Source organism: Chelonoidis abingdonii, chromosome 1, assembly GCF_003597395.2.
Source record: "Chelonoidis abingdonii isolate Lonesome George chromosome 1, CheloAbing_2.0, whole genome shotgun sequence".
NCBI classification, from domain to species: domain Eukaryota; kingdom Metazoa; phylum Chordata; order Testudines; family Testudinidae; genus Chelonoidis; species Chelonoidis abingdonii.
The window spans coordinates 71,802,367-71,824,988 of record NC_133769.1 but is presented as its reverse complement, the minus strand read 5'-3'; the positions used below and the strand labels follow the sequence as shown (position 1 = coordinate 71,824,988).

General features: G+C 42.1%; 1 protein-coding gene across 1 annotated transcript in view; it reads right to left on the bottom strand.

Annotated features, from left to right (window-relative positions):
• TRHDE (thyrotropin releasing hormone degrading enzyme) overlaps positions 1-20,637 on the bottom strand; it is a 327,679-nt gene extending 307,042 nt beyond the window's left edge. The window contains exons 1-2 of the mRNA XM_032767020.2: positions 19,613-20,637; positions 12,117-12,390 (exon numbers count right to left, since the gene is read on the bottom strand). Of these exons, the coding sequence (XP_032622911.1) occupies positions 12,117-12,390; positions 19,613-20,397 (1,059 nt within the window). The 5' untranslated portion in view covers positions 20,398-20,637. The remainder of the gene's footprint in view (positions 1-12,116; positions 12,391-19,612) is intronic.
• Between the last annotated feature and the right edge of the window lie 1,985 nt (positions 20,638-22,622).

Here is a 22,622-nt window from a genome sequence, read left to right as displayed (position 1 = left end):
AAAATCAGTTTTGAGGTTTTTCAACAGCTTCTTAATCCCAGGCCACTACTCTTCATTAAAAAGTCTGCTCCCCATCCTCTTCCTCCTTCCTCATGCATATTGTTGGGCTACATCATGACACAACATCGCTGATACAGGACTACATATCCTCAGAGATTGGGAAGATTGTCTAGACCACATGCCCTGGTGTGTTCATGCATAGTGTTGAATGATTTCCAGGGATGGGTCAGTTGATGTGCAAGACCTCTGGTTGCATTTCAGACTTGCTTTTCTACACCAATGTATCATGTACTCCCTGATGAGCAACTGTTCTGCTGCCCTGGCATGTCCATTTCAATACACCCTTTCTGTGCTCTCACAGACGTTTTTTTTCTGTTTTCCAGTAAAAATGTAGTAGTGTTTACTCTATCTCACAATGTTTTTTTACGTTAGGACCTAAAAAATATTTGTTACCAATTTGTTTCCCAATGCATAGATTACAATATCATTTTAGATCTTCTGCTCCCATTAACTAAATACAACAGCCAAAAATTCCAATTGAGCCCAATTGCCTTATCCCTGAGAATAAATACTAGCCAGTTCTCAGCAAAACAATCCATACCCTGGCTTTTTTCAGCATAAGAATGAAATATTGCTCCACAGATCACGGGTTAAAGAGCAGATCATGATAAAGCATACTAAAAAACACAGCCACTTTTGGAATTCTAACTAAATATCTCTGCTAGAGAAAAGAAAATATTTCTGGATGAGGTTCCAGAAGAGCTGCTATGTCTTCCAAAAATATAATCGATATAGAGAGATAACAAAGACCTCATTTCTCAGTAATAACCAGTATAACAGGAATGTTTAAAAACATGTACGTGCAACAATATGAGCACACTTTTGCATGAACCAGAATTGCACACATAAAATGCTCATTCAAGTCAGGGATTTGCAAACATATACCTTTGTATAAATGCAACCTTGAGTTCAGCATACACAACTTGGGCATGTGCTCATAGGAGTGTTTCTAATAAAGGGCAAAAGTCTGCTGGTGGATCTGCTGAAAGGTCATTTAAATGTAGTCTGTTGGGGGCTGAAACATTCATCTGATATTCTTTGAGATTATTCCATTTTCTACCTCCAGAACTGCATGTCTACCAGATTTCAAATGGGGATTCATGGGGGAAAAAAAACATAGATCAAAAAGGGTAAACCTAGTTTTGGGCATTGCTTATTCAGTTTCCATAGTCTGAAAATTATTTAGCAAAACTGCATTTCAGGAGGGTTCATTATTTTATACATTCAATGGGAAATGTTGCCCTTTACACCTTCTGTGAGGTAGAGCTGATTAGAAATTATATACATTTAGTAGTGTGCATATTCTATATATGCTACTGTAAATGAACCAATGCACTTTAGTTTGCATTAATATTACTAATTTGGGTATCTGATTTAGATACTGTATATCAATTACTTGGGTTAAACACAAAAATTCTGACAGCTTTCTGAAAGACATAAAATTGGCTCCCATTTGTTCTTGGTATTTAAAGGGAAACTATCAATCACCCCAGAGCACTATAAAATTTAAAGTGTGTAGAAACACTCCTCAGTACAAATGAAGTAAAACACGATCTGCTGCTGTTCAGCCACGTGCTGTGATCCAGTTAGCTCTACGTAGTGGAGTAGGTATACGAATAAACAGATGGGAGACCTCCAAGGAACATATATATGGTGCCGAAAGTGGGGCTAATAATTCAATAGGTGGAACTCTGTCCTTTGAGCTAATGCCCATCATGTATTAATTCAGTTGCTTCCATCTTTGGAATAAGAACTCAAACTGAGGTTTCACCCAGTTATAGCCATTAAAACTACCCAGCACTTTTTGTAAAAGAAGAGGATTACAGAGGTGTCCCAGCCAAATGTCAATCTAGGTAATTACATTCTGCCTTCTAGATCCCCTGAGCAGTTTCAAATGAATATGGTGTTACTTTTAACTGCTAAACAGCACTGCTGAATGCTGTGAAAGAACTGCTGTGTTAAAACCTTGTGGCAGGTTTCAGTGGTTTTTGGAGTGATCAGTATATATCTATTACCCTACCTGCTCATTTATTAAAAATATGGGATTTACTACTTTCTGTGGCATGAGGCTAGGATTTATGAATGTGACACTATAGCTCTGTAAAGTTAAAGGTTACACAGATCCTCCTCATCTAAACTAATCTCTACATGATTTGATGAAGTCTCCAACTCAGAAACTAAACATCATCTGACATTAGTTACAAAATATAACTTGTTGACAAATATTTTTCAGGATAATCCATGTTAGGATAACTTTTTTTGTTACACTTTAAACCCCTTGTCTTTCAGCAGAAACATAATCTGCTTCAGAAAATGCTGCTCCAAGTAAGAACACAAGCTCAATTCTCAGTTCTGGCTGCTTTCTCAGCAACACAAAGGAGCCAGAAAGCTATCCTAAAAAGACCAGCTCAGGATTTCCCCTGACACAGGAGAATCCTTTCCTTGGGTGGAACAAAGCCAGCGCAGACAGTTCTATACCACCTGTCCCCACCTTGTGTGTAGTGGGCATGACATGGATGGGAGGGGATGGACAGAGTGCATGGCATTCTGTCAGATCATCAGCTGTTTCAGTTGTTGTTACACCAGAGATTGAAACAGACCTCAGAGCCACTTTTCCCCTCATTCTCTCCCCACAGCTGCACAGTGTTTACACTGAGGAAATAAAACATACTTAAGCATAGCCTCAAATATAGGGTTAGGTTACAGTGGCTGGGAGAATCTGCAAACCATTCCACCAACTGTCCCTGCACTTTGGAAATGTACAGCTGTGATAGGAAAGAACTCAGCAAAAGCTTTGCCAGCCTCACTGCACATAAAGATCTGCAAACAGGTAGCTACATTGTGATGCCCTCCCAGGTGGATGAATTTTACCCACAGACTTTACAAAAGCTATACTGTCGCATCTGTAACAATAAAATAAAATATATAATAAAAATGGAGAAGCTCCTCAGCCGGTGTAAACAGGCATGTCTCCACTGAATGCAGAATCTTTCCAAGCACAGCTTCAGCGGAAAATGTACATATTCACCCTACTTGTACTCAAAAATAACTAGACAGCTTTAAAAAAAAATCATGTTGGACAGAAGTCAAGCCTAGAATTTAGACTGAACAGTGACTGTTTCAGAAACCCGAGTGACTCAAAAGGAGTTAGAACGTAAACAAATTATGCACCCCTTACTCCAGGGACCATTGACGCCATGCTACAAAAAACAAATACTGTACACTCAATTCCTGTATGATTTAAAACATACTGAAACCTTGGAGGAGAGACTGCTTTATAAATAAATAAAAGCACGCATCACTCTCCTGCATCACAAATACTGTATGGGTCACTCAAATAGATGTCAACTAAGACACTTGTCTGAGCAATTCCATGAAGTTGCTATAGGTGCACAGGATAACATTGGTTTGACAGACAGCTGTTTATGCTCGTGCAGGAATATGCTCACCTTCATGTTGTCCTGGGGTGAGATCTCTCCTAAAGATTACGTTTTGCTTCACTTTTGCTTTTAAAGAAAGAGTTTGGTTCATACAGAAACCTTTAGAATAATGTATCTAGCTAAAAGCCTGACCCATTTCTGACTGATGTCAACAGCAAAACTCAGGTTACTACAGTGGGAGCTGGATCGAGACCTTAGATAATAAGTGAGTGATGTCAAATAATTTGGTACTTTAGTAGAATATAGAAGAACTAAGGAAGCATAAAGAGACACTGTATAGAAAAGGCATAGTATGATACACCCACAGCCAGAATGCTTGCATTTTACTGAGAGCTATATTTTCACAGCTGGGCCTGAGCAAATCATAGATTTTTTTTAGTTTGCTGTCAGTCCTGGGGAGGCGGGGAGAAAATCAAGAAAAAAAAAAATCCAGTTTGAACCCAAAACCAAATTTTTTCAAATTTTCAGCAAACATTGTATTGGACCTGAAATGAAACGTTTTGTTTTGATTTTGAGCTTTTTTAATGTCTTATTTTTTTTAATACAAGAAGATTTCTAAACAAAAAGAAATTTCAAAAGAAAAAATTTGAAACTGTTTTCAACATTTTGGAAATGTTGAAACAAAGCATTTAATTATTTTCTGAATTTTTTTCTGAACAAAACAATTCAATGAAATTGACATGAATTCATGAACTATTTCAGTGTGACTGAATCTGCATTTTTCACCAAATACTGGTTCAGTTGAAAAATTTTGCCCAGCAGCAGTCACAGCCTTTATTCAGCTTCACAGTGGAACAACAGAGAATAAGGCCTCCCACCTGCTCCCCTGCTCAGATTGTGACTCCAGACGTGGAGAAAACAGGGACTCTTTTCTACACTTTGTGAGTAAATGGACAGGGAGTAGGTGGGAAATGGAAGGTCCCCTGGCTCCACCTTCACTACTTACCAGCCAGAGTAGATGGCCAGGTACACAGAGGGGCATAAACTGGCCCATTAAGTGAGGTGAAATAATTTACTCCACTCTCCACAGAGGAACGGGGAAAAAGGGAAGGAATTGTGGATGAGTTTCAATCCATTCTCTGGTCTGCTCCTGGTGGTGGTGTGCCACATGCCACCCCTTATTAAGGGCCAGTTGTAATGATACAGCCTACCCTGAAATGGGAAGATGATCTGTGTTTGTCACATACTTTTCTTGCTACTATTTGCATGGCTACAGGATTTAATGCAACATACCTTATGTATCCCATAGAGCAACTGGTCTTGGCTGCCCAAAAATAAAAAAAAGTGGAATTTCACAGTTTCCTTTTTGTAAGTTTTTCTATTCAATGACATTTATTTCAGAAACCAGCAGAGAATTTATGTTAATAAAATGAATTTCACATTTAAATACTGGATGTGCCACAAATGCTCACCCAGGAGATTTTTTAAAAGAGTAAGCACTATACGTGTACAGTATTTTCCTGGTGCATTCAACTTGCAAATTCAAGCAGAAATCAATAACAATAGATTACAAGTTCACAATTTATGTTTTTTTAAAGGGTGCCCTTGCATATTCAGTTTAACATGGGTGCTGATCAGACGTTTCTGTTTGTTCATGGCTTGGAAAATTTTTTAGCCCATTTCTTATTTAAAAATTAATGTACTAACAGTCTTTTTTCAATATACCTGCATGAAATAAAACAGTGGACAAAATTGGATGTGGTAAACTTTCTAGGATTACAATTCCTTGTGTTAATGTCTTAGGGCTCTATCCCATTTAAGTTAACAGAACTACTTACGGAAGTAAGTATGACACCTGGCAAAAAGTGTATGCAGCATCAAGCCCTTTTTATTGTTGTTTTACAGTCACTCAGTATTAATCAGTAAAAAGATACAAGGACCTGTGTGTGTGTATTTTTAGTTCAATATTACTTTATAAGTGCCATGCTTACAAAAGTTTATTAAGCACAGTCCTGATAAAATTTTTGGTTTCTAATGAAAGACTTTTGGGAAAAGTCATTTTTTGAAGACCAATGAATAAACAAATATACTACCACTTTTTGAAGACCAATGAATAAACAAATATACTACCACTGGTCTGTTAGTGCCATAGTACATGGGAAGATTAGGATTTAAAATCTACAAGACTACCAACTTTCAGAAATCAATCTGATACTTTATAGAGATATCTGGTTTATATGTAGGGCCCTACCAAATTTATGGTCCATTTTTAGATCAATTTCACAGTCGTGGGATTTTTAAAATTGTAAATTTCATGATTTCAGCTATTTAAAATTACACAATGTTGTAACTGTAGGGGTCATGACCCAAAAAGGGTCGTGAAGTTACTGTAGGGGGGTTGTGGTACTGCTACCCTTACTTCTGCACCGCTGCTGATGGTAGACTGCCTTCAGAGCTGGGCAGCTGGAGAGCAGTGGCTGCTGGCTGGGAGCCCAGCTCTGAAGGCAGAGCCACTGCCAGCAGCAGCACAGAAGTAAGGATGGCATGGGATATTATTGCCACCCTTATTTCTGTGCTGCTGCTTGCAGAGCTGGACTGTCAGTCAGCAGCCACCACCCTCTAGCCGCCCAGCTCTGAAGGCAGCAGTGCAGAAGTAAGGGTGGCAATACCGTGACCTACTTAAAATAACCTTGTGACACCGCCCCCACCCCCCGCATCTCCCTTTTGCATCAGGAGCGCCAATTTGAGAAACACTAGTCTCCTCTGTGAAATCTGTATAATACAGAGTAAAAGTACACAAGAGACCAGATTTTACAGGGGGGAGACCAGATTTCACAGTATGTGACATTTTTCATGGCTGTGAATTTGGTAGGACCCCACTTATATGTTTATCTGATACGCATGTGGCCTCCCACTGGTTAGGGATGAGCTACCAAAAGTTTATTTTTTGTTTAAATATGGGCCTAAGAGGTAAAGTTCAGGTCAAGAACTGAGCAAAATTCAAGGAAGGGGTAAATCTGGGGGTTTGGTTCAGCCCAAGCTCTATTGGTGACAGCCCACTGGATTTCTCTGCTGTAACTGATTTTCTCACCCATGAAATATCATTTGTTCTAGTATTTATTTATCATTATCAAAGCAATAGTATCTGATGGAGAGGGTATTTTCTGGGCGTTAATAACTGCCAGCTGGAGATGAGGGCCTAAGGCAAAGCCTCAGGCCTTTTACCATGGCAAGTCATTAATTGATAGGAAATGCCTGACCCCTGAGGTCATTATTGCTATTATAGAAAAATATTATCATTTTTAAAATCTAAAGGAATTCCTGTTATATGCATTGGAAAGTTAAACATTGAATTTTACAATGCCATAGATATGGGGTTCCGTTTAGAGTACTGTTTTTTTCCTAACTGCTAATGACTAACATAATAACCTGTGGGAAAGCAGGACATATGCTGGATACCTTATTAAGGTGGCATTATTTGTTGTTTATGAATAATACAGTATGATTGAAATAATGTCTGTGACTAACCAATAGTTTATTTTATAGCTAGTAGCAGTAATACAGTGTGGTAGCACAACCCAAGAGCAGGGCAGCATTTGTTTTCAGCATGCCTCATCTCAAATTTTTTTATCTAGACAGCAGTTTTGTGTCAGGTGAAATTGCTCTTTGCTAATACTCCATAGCTGGTGTCACTAAGAGGACAGTGAAATACTTTATACTTGAAGCCAAATAGCAATCCAGCAGAGTTTACTTCAGAGTGCAGAACTGCAACCTCTTTGCCCAAAGCCATGACAATGCTCATAGACAGCTGGTGCCTTCCCATGCTGGGAGGGACACTTGACCCTGCATGCCCCCACGATGTGTCACCTCTGCTCACACCTCACATTGTCCCCTCAGCCAACCTATTGGTCAGGATCCACAACAGAATAGTTGTGGAAACGGAGTGGGGGCAACAACAAAAAAAGCCATACTCCTTTCTCCTAGCTGAACTCACTGCCACAGCTGTTCTTCTCTCTACTCTCACTCACTAGTCAGATCCCCATCTGCTTCCTACTGCTCTTCTCTCTCCCTGTGTTCCCCAGTGCTGCGCCTATTTATTTAGTGCCTCCTCCCCTATTCCAGTTGCATTCTTTCCTCACTCTGCTCCTCTCCACACCCAGTCCCCCCATGAACAGCAGTCACTCAAGCACTTGTAAGCCACTAGGCTGTACTCCACCCAGGGGCGTCGGAAACTCCTTAAAAAGGTAAGACCCACCAGCCACCGAACCATAGCTCTGCCCCCTTGCACTGTCCCTTCCTCCTGAGCCCCAGCCCCTGTGCTGCCCTTTCTCCCCAAGGCCCCGCCTCTACTTCCCTCTGAGGCTCTGCTCCCAGGCCATTTCTTCCTCCGAGGCTCCATCTTCTGTTCGCTCCTCTCCACCCCTTTCCCCTTGTCGCTCACCCTTACAGCCAGCAAATGATCTGGTGGTCACTTTTAAAAGTGATGAGGCCCTGGACCCCTGGCCTGCCCTGTTCCAGCACCGCTGACTCCACCCACTCTTCATGACCAAACAGAGTGGAAGAAAAACTTCCCGGTACCTTCCCATTCCAGCTGTAAAGAAATCCATATCCCCCGCTAATACCTCCCGGTCTGTAAACAATACCCATCCCCTCCACCTGGAATGAAGGGCAAGAAGCTGGCAGAGAGAAGTGAGAAAGGAAGTCAGTGGAGTGTGACTGGGGAGTGGTATGCAAGAGGGCGTGTGTTTCTATGTCTATCTGACTGAGGAGGAAGAACAGAAAAAGAGAGGGCTGGGAAGAAGGCGGCACAGGAGAGAGTGAAGGGGAGTGGGAAGGTGGCCCGAAGAAAGAAAGAATATGACAGGGATGAGAGAGAAGAAAAAGAAGTGGCAAGGAACTGAAGACATGGGTCAAGACAAAAACAAAGAAAGGAAGTACTTATGGGAATGTCAGGGATGCTGCAATATGGCCCTGAATAGACCTTATGATTTTCCCCTTAAAAATGGTAAGTGGTGTATATTTGATATTGTGAGAATTATAGAGTTGGAGAGTTTAAGGCCAGAAAGGACCACTAGATCATCTAGGCCTGTGTATCACAAGCCACTGACACCATCCAGCACCCACACACTAAATCCAACACTGAAATTAGACCAAGGTATTACAGAACTCAGGAGATTAAATTATTGTGTGTTACAGGCAGAGAATAGGAGGGACTGAGGCGCACCAGTGTCCAAGGCCCCTGCTGTGGCAGGGAACTCATTAAGTGAGATGATTCTGGCAAGTGACCCACATCCCGTGCTGCAGAGGAAAGCAAAAATGGTCACTGCAAATCTGAACTGAGGGAAAATTCCTTCCCAACTCCACATATGGCCACCAGTTAGACCCTGAGCATGTGAGCAAGATTCAGCGAGCCAAACACTTGTGAAAAAGAATGGTCAGTGCCACCTTAGAGCATTAGTGATTTCTGATCCCTTCCTGCCAGCTAAAACCCTGAAGCACGAAATTTTTAGGAACATTAGACTTAACCCAGAAGGGACCCTCAGGGCTGCTCAGCCCTTCCCTCACCTTCACAAGCAATCCCATCACACATTCCTACTCATAAATTTGTCCAGCACTCTCTTAAAAGTAATGAAGTTGTTTACTCCCACAATGCCTATTGGGAGGCTTTCCAGAACCTCACAGCTCTGATGGCTAGAAAATTTATTCTAATTTCCAGCCAGAAGTGTGTAATTATCTAACAAAATTCAGACAGTAACAAGGTATGTGGAGAATGTAATGTTTAAAGGTTGTTCTACACTTCTGGATTATACACTTAAGCGGAAGAAGGGAAAGTGCCTCATTATGGTTCAAAAGAAGCTCCACAATTTCTGTATTTTTCCTTGCAGGACTCACACAATGCAATCACTATATCATATAGCCTTATAACACTCAAAGAGATGATTTTGTTTCTGAATAATGTGCTCTGGAATGGACTCTGGCGAGGCCTCATGTGGACTGAACTTTTATGTTAATTGCTCACATGGACTGAACTGTGCTCCTGAAAGCCCAGCTTCCCTTGATTCCTTGTTTTCAAATGCATATTAGTCTTTGTAATGTATAACGATGACTAAATGTATGTGTGTGTACGTAATAAGTGACATTTCATAATCAGTAATAATTTTCATTTTATTGTGTAGGAATAGGCTATTTTAGCTACTCAAAGTTAATTTCTATTTAAGATTAAATTAAAACCTGTGATGGAATCCATTATCAGGCCATGTGCATTGACCTGGCTTGAAAGGCATTTGGATATTGGAATGTCATTCTTTCAGAGGGAGGTTCAACTAGGAATGCTTAATCTCTTTTTTAGTATGAAGCCAGCTGTTAATGTAACTTTTATTCCTTAGGGAGTTTTAATTGCCCTTGATCCTAACCAGAAAGTGTTCAGTACAGCAAGACTGATCCATAAGAACAGAAGAGGCATCTTATTAATTTGAAAGCTGTCAAGTCACAAAAGACACAATATTCTTTCAGAGTTTTGTGAATTGAAATTGAGTTCAATAAAGTGTTGGACTGACAGTACTTGAGGAGTGAAGTTCTTTATTTATCCACAGAAAAACTACCACATAAGTTGCACCAGTTGAAGGAAGATTCCATAAATTGGGAGAGTGTTTCAACACTAGCACTTGGTGAATTTCCTTGACCATCCATTTATGTTTGTATGTGAATTTGCTTTGGTCACGCTTTTGTGACAGTTTCTATTAACATTTCAGTGACTCTATTTTACTGGCAAATTGTTGTGAAGAGAAACTTTCAGATTTGCATGTGCCAGTGTTTGCGAAAAACAAATGTTAAATCCACCCTGGATGTGCCTATGCACTCTTTAAATTGAGTGTATAGAAACAATAACACAGCTTATTTTAGCAATCACATAGAAATAATACATCTCAAATCTGAAATATTTGCAATCATTCCACACCATAAAAATGCAGAAAGATTCATTCAATAAGTATGAATAAAAATAAACTGAAGGTGCTCAAGCTCTCATATATTACTTGAGCTGAAAAAGAATCTAAATTTATTTAATGAATTATTCAGTGTAAATCAGTCCCTCAGGTCTGCTCACTTCTCAAGCATTAAGATACCACAGAGATGGGTGCAGTATAAATGACGAGCACAAGAGAAAAAACATTGAACAGGTGGAACCATCCTCTGGGCTGAGAGAGTATCTCAGCACACCTGGCTGTTCAGTCCTTGTCCTCTCTGCTGAGACTGCCAACAAGGGTGCTGTAGCAAGGAGGCATGGCCTCCCGCAGACGTGGACGGAATGCCGCAAGCCATCTGGTGGGTGGAACCAGAAAGGCCACGCACCACATACTGGAAGCAGAGGGGCGGAATAGGAAAGATAAGTATAAAAGGCTGGCCGAGCAGCTCGTTGAGGAGGGAGCTGCCAAAGGAGACACGTGCCTCTTCTCTGCTGCTCGAGTGGGACACCAAGGAGAACCATTGCTGCCCCAGAGACCAGCATGAGCTTCCAGAGAGCCCTGTCACTCCTGAACCTGAGGAACTGCTGCTGCTATCCTTGGCAGTATATTCCGGGAAGACTGAGGATGACCTCTGGACACAGGTACACCCAAGGGGAAGAACAGGAAGCGGCCCAGGGAAACCAAGCAATAGTCTGGTCAAGAGCTGTCCTGATACAGGGTCGACGTGTTACGAGAGGATCTCCACTAACCCAGTGGTGGATCACTCCGCCACTGTTAGGGCCTTGGGCTGGGATGCGGGGGAGTCGGGCAGGCCCATGTCCCTCCTGCCACCCTCTCCTTGGGGTGGCAGTACTCCCCTTTCTCAGGCCTCCTGACCTGAGCCCCATAGACTGTGAGTGGCGCTCACCCCCCAATCTAGCCCTCTTCTAAACGCTGAATCTATTTTTGTTTTGCAGATTAGTTTGGCAAAAGTGAACAATTTTTCTGCAAATCCAACAGAAAATTTAAATGGACAGTATTTTGAAATTGATTTAGCTGACAGAATTTCTCATGTATATTTTGGCTTGTGATACAATTCTGCTGTACTTGATATTTGTAAACAAAAAAAAACTGACTTAAAGGATTTTTTTTTAAAAGGCAGCAGCTCAAGCAACCGTGTTATAATGAGAAATTACAACTCTCTGAACTGTTTTCTTCAACCTGAGACTCCAAGTGAGGAGTGCAGGAAAAGTCACGTTTCTAAGCAAGAGATCTAAGCAAGAAAGTGCATTTCCACAACTTTGCGCCCGCGAACAGCATACCAAACTATGCATCCGTACTGAAGGATGGTCATTGGAACTACATCGGTATTATTGCACACTCTGTACATTGCTCAATGATTGTTAAATTGAAAAGGCCAGAGAAAAGTTCAAAAAGAAAACTTCAGAAAAAAAAATTAAGCCTAAATACAGTGAAGTACTTACAGGCTTAAAGTCTTCTCAGGAAACTTGTCCTGGTGAGGTAGCATACTCTGAAATGTATCAGACATGCCAAAACATCAGGAAAAGCTAAAAACAGAGCAAAGTCTCACTATTCTGAAATAAACAAGAAACTTTATAAGTGTTAAATAAGCAAGTACTCTAAGCACTGTTGGTATCATGTTTCCTTACAAAAAGCAAGAATTTTCTAAAAACAATGCAGAACCCAAAGGTGTAGCATTAAATATACTTACTACAACCCCATTCTTAGTGGTAGTCTCCCGGTATGTAAAGTTGCACACTGCCCAGGCCAGGTAATACGTGGACATGAGGGGGGTCTGCGAAAAGTGATCCGTAACCCATCCATCTTCTTCAAAAACAGAAGTTTCCACTGGCATATTGGACAAAGATAAATAGGTTGCTTGATGCTTGATGCTGATTTTGAAAGTGGCCTTGTAGATGGGCTCATCAAAGCAAGGAAAGGCTTTTCTGGCATGAGTAGGAGAAAACTGGGTAACACCAAGAAATCTGGAACACAAACAAAAAGTAAAAAAAAGACATTACTGACTTATACGCAGCGCTTGAGTCATGGACATACTACATGATATTGCTAGAATATGGTAGTTTACCAAAATAAACACAACTAAACTCTTAGCAGCAGCAAAGCACAATCCATGTACTACATACTTCTAAGCTTAATAGCTCTGCTTTGATGTAGTTGTTCTTGGCATAAATTCTCTCCACATGTTCTATAATGCAATCCATGTAACAGAATGAGACACAAATTTGCTAGAAACAACTTTACAGACATCACACTGATATTCAGTAAAATACTCTCCCTTCTGTTTTTACTTTGTGTTCTGCCACCAGAGTTTTGTTCAGCAATATATGAAAAATGTAACCAATATTGGTTTGCAATGTAAAATAAATAAGCATGGTCTTCAGTTAAATCTAGGATTTAATGACCTTCAGAGATCTCACTGTGGTTTCAAATACTGATAAGAAAACCGCCTTTCTTTGGACATAATAACATATGTTCACTTAGCAGACCCCAGAGGATCATTATTTTCCATTGATTATTTGTGTAATAATTGCATGTAACTCTCTGAATCACACAACAATCTATTAGTGTTGTAACTACAGAAGTCCAATCAGACGCATTCTGTTTATGTGGGCTTTGCAAGTTTACATACCTAAGCAAGCAATTCAACCTCTACAAGTAAGGGTGCTTTTCAGTCTTTTCCCAATATTTTAATGAAAGAAAAACAATCAACTTAAGAGGTGACAGATGATCTCTTAGAAATATCTTAAAGAATAAAAGGCATTTGAAATATGCTGTACACGAGACCTCTACATTTTAATAATGCCACACATACAAGTGTCTTTTCTTTGAAACTATATAGACATAGATCCCGATCCTGCAAAGTGTGCACAGACCCTTACACCTACATTCACGGAAAAATCCACCAATGTTGGTCTCTCTGAAGGAAGAGAACCTACGTTTACATTTTCAGGGTATGCTTTATATTTTACATGTATGGATTATGAGTGGGATGGCAGTATGGTGTCATGGGATGTCAAACAGTAATATGAATATTGACTGATTATGTGATTTTAAAGACAGGACATATGTGGCTGGTTTGAATGCTAACAGTTCCTTAACTAGTCATTTTCCGGATTTTTAATGAATGTGTTGATGGGAAATGCCCTTGAGAAACCTTAACAATAAGGTTAGAGTTTTTTGTGGTGGATATCTATTTGATCCAATAAAGACAGTGGAAAGCCCTTGTAATCTTTTCAACTTAAAATAGAAAAGTATTCTACAACATGATTTTCTGTAATTCTGATGGAGCAAAAATAAGATAAGTATCTTAAAAACTGAAGTGTGTATTTACTGACTGAGCTTTTTCACCTTTTGGTTTAAAGCATTTATAAGAACAACACACAATTAAGTTACTGGCAGTTTTATGACACTTTTTTCTTTCCATAATAGTATCAAGCTTAATATGTTACTTTTCAAATAAACAAATATGCAGTCATGTAAAATATGTTTCACAATGAGATTATGACTGATTTTCATAACAGCTAATCTTGTAAAAGGTTGATACTTCTCATGTCAGTCAGACTTTTGTTATCAGTCTTTCATCCAAAAATCAAAGTCTTATTTGGTTACAAATTACTGAATATTTTGGAAGGAGTTCACTGTATTGTGGCTTTCTCGTCTCATTGTTAATGAGGGGTTAGTAAATCCAGATTTATGCATAAATTAGCCAAATATTGGGTTAAGTGTTTCTCTCAGTTACACCAATAATAACCCAGATAAACTCTATTGACTTCAGTTGCATTATTCTGGATTTACATCACCTTAACAGAGCAGAATTTGTCCAATAAAGAAATTTACTTTGCCTCAGTTAGTCCACTTGCTTAAAATGGGCCTGATTCTGAATTCTTTTAACACCTACAATACCCAAGAAAGTCAAAAGGAACTTTGAGTTAACATGGAAGGCAGGACTTGAGCTCGTTGTTAGTAAAGCTAGGACTAATGAACTTTTTTCTCTAATTAACAATTTTAATGAGCTCAGACCTACGGGTAAATGCAAGCTCAGGGAATTTTACACTCATTCCGATGATGTCTAAATGAGGAAACATTGTTTCAACAGACTAGCATCTAAAGAATGTTGAGAGTGTATCATTAAATCTTTAAGGGAATGGAAAATCTCTTAGTCTAATAAAAACTACTGATAAATTCTGTATCATGTTTTTTTTAAATAGCAAAATGTGCATTACTGTATATTTCATTACATTCAATACACTATTGTAAATATGCCAAACTTTACCAATAATAATAAAACAATACATGCATTTAAAAGGTGCCCATCACCACAATATCTGGACTCCTATGTTATACTAGAAAAAAACAGTTGAAATTTCTCTGATCCCTGAAGATTAAACCGAATATGTATACAAGACAAAGAACAAAGAAATGATATAAACATGCAGAATTTCTCTAGCATACAGAGATCATAGAATAGCTCGGATGTTTTGCCACCTCTCTCTCTACACACCTGCCTTGGGCACTGACATTTTCATCTTATAATTCCCAGAAATATCACCATCAAAAGTTATACTTCCAAGAATGAAAGCTTGTCTATTCAGCATCCCCATGACAGTAATTTGCAGGAATTTTAATTCCATCTCATCTATTAAAGAAAGACATGCATTTCCCCAACAACTCGTCTGTTTTGACATCTTGGCTGCTATAAGAAAGGAATCAATGTGTTTGTTTTGTCTGAAACTGGTAAGGAATTGATTTCACTTCATTTATGCACAAGTTAAATAATCACCTCAATTACAACATTCTGCAGAAACTATGCATTAATGTTTGTTGCATACTGCCAATAAATTACAGTGCATGATTGAAATGATACAAAAAACTTTTGTATTATTTCACTTTCATTTTAGCATTTTATTAAAGGCACAATAACTTCAGTGAGAAAGTTAACATTTTCATAGTACTGCCAACATTTCTGACTGATTTACCGCTTTCATCTGTGGACTCAAAAAGTAGCTGTACTGACTTCCTCCTCTATCTAAGGGCGGGGGCAAAAAAAAACAAACAGTAAAACCATCTACAAAAGCCTCGTTGTGCTTGTGAAGTCGCACAGTTAACCAGAGCGATTCCCCTCACACACGAGTGAAAAATTATATCTACAGTCCTTTTACAGCAACCACTACTCCAATGATGTTGCTATACTTTTCAATCAAATATAAGGATGTCAAAAAATTCAAACAAAGGTCTACTGGAACATCAAGATCCCACATAACTTAAGAGAAGCTATGTTATTATATGCTATAGCAGAAATTGGTCTAACTTTTAGACTTATGAAACAGCTATACATATTTCATTTGAAAAGCAGGTTATTAATCAAAAAGTAAATTACTACTTTGCATGAACACATTTTGAACAGACACCCCATTGTTTAGAGTATATATGTAACAGTGAATCATTAAGCTTGTAACATTTCAAAAAGAAAAGCAGTACTTCTATTAAACACCTGAAATTATAACAAGTTTTGGTTACAGTTTTAAAATATATATTCTGTTAAACCAAACACAAGTGATCAGGGTCCTAAACTGCTATAAATAACCATCATTTCATTGACTTCAGTGGCATCATAGTACTTTCCACAAGCTGAGAATCTGGCCCAATATAATTAGGTCAATGAAGTGTATTTACAGTAGAGAGTGATCCATGATCTGAATAATCATGCTATGAGAGTAGAGTACTATAAATTATTTAATTGTGTGTCAAACTATCTTGCTTCTAACAAACATTCGACTGTAAATACTTGACCATACTTGGGTGCAAAAGTATTATAACTGTGCTACAATTATTCTTTTGAAATATTATATTGTACATTTGTTTCCTTTAATTATTTTCAACAAAGCTAAAATGTTCAGAAGTGAGATAATTATGTGAACTTTGTCTTTTTCATTTATTTATGTAATAAAGTGAATTCCTTTTCAACATTTCATTTTGTTACAGAATCAAAGATTCTGAACAAACTAGAAGAACTGATTACTTCAGCCACAGTCCTCAATCAGGTAAGAGGCGGAATCCTTTTCTACAACTGAGCTCTGCAAAAATGCCATTTTACTTTGGTTTGATGACAAATCACACAATTGTAACACTAACCCTCCCTGGGATTCTAACATCAGTCCATTTAAAATTATCAGCAACAAAAGCAAGTTTTAATAAGGGGGATGTTGACATAATTGAATTGGCGGGTTTATTTTTCTATCTTCCTTACTTTTTTGCCCTACTATCCCTCATGTAAACTCTTTGCTCAGCAGGCAATATCAAAGAAAATATGTTTAGAGAGAGGGAATCTGTAACTAGGATTTTCAATGACAGACAGCTTAAAAATAAATAAATTCTGGGAGCCCAGTAATGTAACTATCAGGAAGTCAGTCCCACTTTTTTTATTATTTAGATTGTATTATCTTTGGAGTAGGGACCCTCTTTTTGTTCTCTTTTTGCAGCGCCAAGCACAACGAGGTCCTAATTGATGACCAGGGATACTAGGCACTACAGCAATAAAATAAATAATAACAATAAAACATCTATTGTTATGTGAAAACAGCTTCCACTCTCAATAACATTGGTAGCCATGTCTATAGAGCCGTGTGCGGCTATAAAATTTGTATCTGCAGCCGATACGCGATTCACAAACATGAATCCGCTGATATAAATAAGATATTTGCTGATTTGCAGGACTCTATGTAGCTATGCCAGCATAACCCCTCAGTGTAGATACAGCCTATGCTGACACATGTGGTTTTTTCCACTGGTGTAGGAACACCTCCCTGAGTGATGGTAGCTAGGCTGATGGAAGCATTCTTCTGTGGACCTAGCTGCGTACACTGGAGGTTAGGTCAACATAGCTACATCGCTCAGGGGTGTAGATTTTTCATACCCCTGACAGACTTAGCCATGCAGGAGCGGCGCCAGGGTTTTTGGCGCCCTAGGCAGGGGTCCCTCTGCGCTCCCGGTCGTTGGTGGCAATTCTGCGGTGGGGGGGGTCCTTCCGCGCTCCCAATCTTCGGGACACTTCGGCGGCAGGTCCCGGAGCGAGTGAAGGACCCACCGCAGAATTGCTGCCGACGACCCAGAGCGTCGAAGGACCCACCACCGCCTAATTGCCGCCGAGAGTGGCAAAATGCCACCCTCTCAAATCCTAGCACCCTCGGTGACCGCCTAGGTCCCCTAAATGGAAGCGCCGGCCCTGTAGCCATGTAAACCAAACTTTTAAGCAGAGACTAGAACCAAATATGCAGTAACTCAGCTGAAGTGAACAGAGTAAAGTGACAGCCTAATCAGGCCCTAAAAGATTGCTGCAAGCTTTCTGAATAAAATGCAAATCACAGAGGTAACAACAGTACAAACTTAAGTCCTATTGTAATGCACAAAATGCTATTTTTAAAAAATAGGTAAGGAGGTTCTGTTATATAAACATATTCTACTTTGGTACAGAAAAAATTTATTAAACAGACCTATTTTCTACAGGTGAGCTTTCTATTATGTTTTGCTTTCTGAAGCAATTGAAAGATTATTCTTTCAACTTGTCCAATCCCTAGCCATGCAAAGACACTTCTTATATGTTGGAAGGGATGCACAGTTGTTTTCATAATAAAGGAATAAGTATATAAAGATGCATTTTAATCATCTATGCTATACTTACTAGAGTGTTTAGCTGTAAACATACAGACTGAATGTTTCATTCACCTTAAAATATGATTAAACTAACATGATAATATACGCAGTAAGTAGTTCACTCTTGTCATGTAAGCACTATTGAGTAAGTAGCCTGCATTTTATTAGGATAAAACTGCTTTGGAAACCTATCTGAATGATAAAACTTACATACTCTCCCTGAATATATTATGATAGAGTAGGCTGGCTGAATTAGTGAAACTTCCCTTGGAAGCGTCTCAGTGATACCCTGATTTAGAAAAATCTTAAAAAAAAACAGTGTCTTTTCTCTTGTTTTTGCGTTTTCTCTATCATCCCTTTGCTGATTTTCCTAATTATTCCTTTCCTTAATTTTAAGATTAAAGTACCGATTATGAGTACCCTCAGCAACCCTGGATATCACTGGGAAATATAAGGTGAAAAAATGGTAACACCTACTTCCACAGGAGCTGCAAACACTCAGCATCTCTCATCACCAGACCCTAGGAGTTGCTGAACAAATTATATGTAGAGGGACCTTTCCCAAAAGAGGGGGGAAGACCAGAACAGCTGTAACAAAAAAATGCCTGAGCTTGCAGTCCTTACTCAGCCAGAACTGCCAGTGGCTAAATGAGAATTTAGCCTGAGTACGGTGCAGGACGGGCTCTCTGGAAATATAACCACCTTTACTTCCTAACAGAAGCATGCAAAGGTCTCTGGTATACTATTTATTCACACTCACTTCTCCTTACTGGGAATCAGCAAGCTACAGGGCACGGGGACCGTAGCATGAAAGTCAGGTATCGGATTAAAATGAATCCCTGCTCGGTGCTCTAGATAATGGTCACGTCACAGCAAACCTCCTCTCTCAACTGCATCTCCGAATCAAAGCATCTAACGGGTAGAAATGTCAGTGGCAAATCTACAGAATGAAAAGAACTGCATACACTTGAGAACGCGACTCAGACCTGTCTCGTACAAGGTCCTAGCGCCCAGCCGAGTTCCCTCTTCTTTAAGTGGAAAGTTAGTAACGATTTTTCTGTCACGTTTTGGTTACGTCTAACCTCAGGGATCCTGCCCCGGCCACGGAAGGGCTTCTCGAGGACAACGGGCGACGGGGAGCTGACTGATGCATTTCACTCCCACGACAGCGCTTGCAGGAGTTAACTGTAATTTGGCACTACCTTGACCATTTAACGTTAACACCCCCAGCGCTTTCAAAGAGGAGTTCCTGGCAAACTCCTTGCCCCACTAGCGGTGCTTTATTAAGGGTGTGGTCCCTAGAGACTGTTTTTATAGTCATGTTAATTCCATGTTTAGACTGCGGCTAAAGGGGAGGGTGACACCGGTAGCTGCCCATCATGGGGTGTCCCCTGAGGCTGCAGACTATGAGACTGAGGATAACAGGGTACCTATCACCTGGGGCGTTCATAGTTAGGGGAGCCCTTTGCCCTCTCCCCGAGATGGCAGCACATGCCGGTGATGGGGCGGGTCACGTTTCTGGGGGAGTAGCCGTACCTTCTCTCCCCGTGGAGCACATAGGAGCTGCGGAAGAAGCCCAGCAGCTCGTTCTCGATCAGGGCGCTGTAGATGATCTTGAGGTTGTAACTTCTCTGCGCTTCCAGGCTGCGGTTGAGGACCACCACGAAGACTTGGTTCTGCGGGTAGAGGAAGAAGCTGGAGACGCGCACGGCGCCGGAGAGCTTGTCCTCGGCTACCTGGACTGCCTGGATGTGCACGCGGTGGGCGTGGAGCACGATGTAGCGGCTGGCGTTCAGGCACTCGATCTGCACGTTCACCTCCCCACAGAAGGTGAAGTTCTCCATGAAGGCGCTGAGCATCAGGTTGTAGTGCAGGGGTCTCAGGTGCCGGGGCAGGCGCAACTGGGTCCATGGCGGTGGCTGCCGCCGCTGCTGCCACTCCTCCTCCTCGCCCGGCGCCTCCTCCTGGCGCCCGAGAGGCTCCCCAGCGTCGTGGTTGAGCCGGGCAGCCCCGGGGAGGCTCCCGTTGCCGCTCGCCCGGGCCGGGCTGTCTGCCGCGGCCGCAGTGCTGCACTCCTCGAAGCGCACGCTGAGCAGCACCGCGATCATGGTCACCACGAGCAGAGCCAGGATGGAGATGGCGAAGCCCAGCACCAGACGCTTGTGCACCGTGATGTGCCGCTCCGTGGTGCGGGGTCTCACCCCCACCGCGTCCGCCCACTGGCCCGAGAGCCCCCTGCTGCCGTTCCGCAGGGCGGCGTCCTCCTCGATCATCATGGGGGTGAAGGACGCGCTCTTCTCCCGCTTCTCGTCCAGGGCCATCAAAGCAGCGCCTCCCCCGGCTCCTCCCGGGGGGCCGCCGCCCCGGTGTGGGGCCACGCAGGCATGGGAGGCAGCAGGGAGCCGGGACCGGGGGGAGGAACTGCCCGCCGGCGCTGCTGCTCCTCCTCCGGCTGTCACTTTCCGAAGAGCCACATCACACCTCTGGGAGCAGCCCCGGCCGGGGAAAGGCTCCTCTCCAGCCCCAAGAGGGCAGGGGGAGCCCCGGCCGCGGGGCCGAGCGGGGCGGGCTGGCTCCGTGTGGCTGGGCGCAGCAGAGCACAACTTGGGCTTCTCTTCGGGGCGCTGCTGGGCACTTCAGCACATGCTGCCGAGTGCGACTCAGCGCGAGGGGAGGGGAGAGGCGGGGGAGGCTCCCGCTCCCGCTCCCTCCCGCCGCCGCCGCCGCTGCTGCTGCTCGCGAGAAACTCTCCTCCCGCTCAGTGTCCGCAGCCGCCCGTCCGCCTCCTCCCGCCGCTGCTGGGCTGGCTGCCCGGCGCCATGCGTGCGCCCCGCACCGCGCTGCCACACGGGTCGGGGGGAGGGGTCCCTGCCTCGCTCAGCGCTGGCTCCGAGGCACCTGCCGGCGGCCGAGGCTCCCCTGCTGGCTCAGCTCCGCCTTGCCCTCCTCGGCAGCCCCTGGCAGCGCCTGGGGGCTTTGGGACCGGACAGCGGCTCTGCCTCCCTCCCGCGTGTGGCGCGGCGGTGAGTCTCAAGTGGGGACTCGCTCTGGAAAGTCGCCTTTCCTGCAGGTACAGAGCTTCCCCGCTTGGGTTGCATGGGGGGAGGGATAAATGCACCCGCCTCACCCCACTGGCAGCTGTTACTACGGCTGCTGTCAGTGACTGAGGGGGAGAAAAGTGAAAGGGGGGAGTGCGTTCCTGCACTGGTGGTGCGGGAGAGCCCGGGTTAGCGGGCTTCCTCCGAGCTGGCGCACAAGACACCCCCGGCTCCAGGGGAGGTCCTGAGCTGCTTGCAAGAAGCGCCGTGAATCGCTTCTGTGGCAGGAGCCTCCACAGTCCCCGGCTCCGCTCCCCGCCCGTGACTCAGCCTGTGTTTAACTAGTTTCAATATATATTTGCTACTGGAGGGAGAGGGAGGCCTCCCGGCTGATAAACACCCCCTGGCACAGGCAGAGCCTGTGATGATGAGATGTGGCGTGTGTCAGATTACAAATCCTCCCAGCCACAGGATTTGCTGGGATTGTATGTGAGCGAATATATTCCCTGCATAAATATAGAACAGGCACCATGTATTTCATTTAGATCTGTTTCATAAAGAGTTGCTGAGTGCAACTTTGAAGGGAAATAGTTGTATCATGCTAACCTAGGGGCTGAACCTAACAAACACTTAAGCAGGTGAGTAATTTTACTCAGGTAAATATTCTTATTTAAACCAGTAGGATTATGCTGCAGACTAAAATTATTCACATGTATAAGGGTTGGATGGAACCCCTAGGGAACAAAAGACTGGCGTTGGAAGCCTCTGATCCTCAAAGGTGATATTCAAGCGCCTAACTTAATATAAATACCTTAGAGAGCCTCAATTCAAGGAAAGTACTTCAGCATGTGCTTACATCCATCCTTATTCAAGACAGCACATAATCACTCGCAGAAATTAAAACGTTCTTAAATCCCGTTTTTACTTCAGTTGGATTTCAGTATCTGCTTAAATGTTATCCTGAGTAGGGATGCTTTCCAAACTCGGGCTAAAATATTTCTAGGGCCTGTACCTGCAAAATTCAGATGCAGATTTTGAACACACTGTCTCTGCTCCTCTCCCCAAAAGTATGTGTTATTTGGATTGGGCAGGTTGGTTCTGAACTTTATCAACATAAGACCTATCTCCAAAAGTCAGCTCCAGCTCTGGATTTGTATTCCAGACACCCTTTTTCTCTCAACTCTGCATTGTTCGGACAACTGTCTCTGTATTTCATAATCAAAGCTATTTAGGCCCCAATCCTGCAAAGAATTCCATATGTGTTAAACATTACATACTAAACTGATGCATCCGACGAAGTGGGTTTTCACCCATGAAAGGTCATGATCCAATATGTCTGTTAGTCTATAACAGGGGTAGGCAATGATTTTCAGTGGCACTCACACTGTCCAGGTCCTGGCCACCGGTCGTGGGGGCTCTGCATTTTAATTTAATTTTAAATGAAACTTCTTAAACATTTTAAAAACCTTATTTACTTTACATACAACAATAGTTTAGTTATATATTAT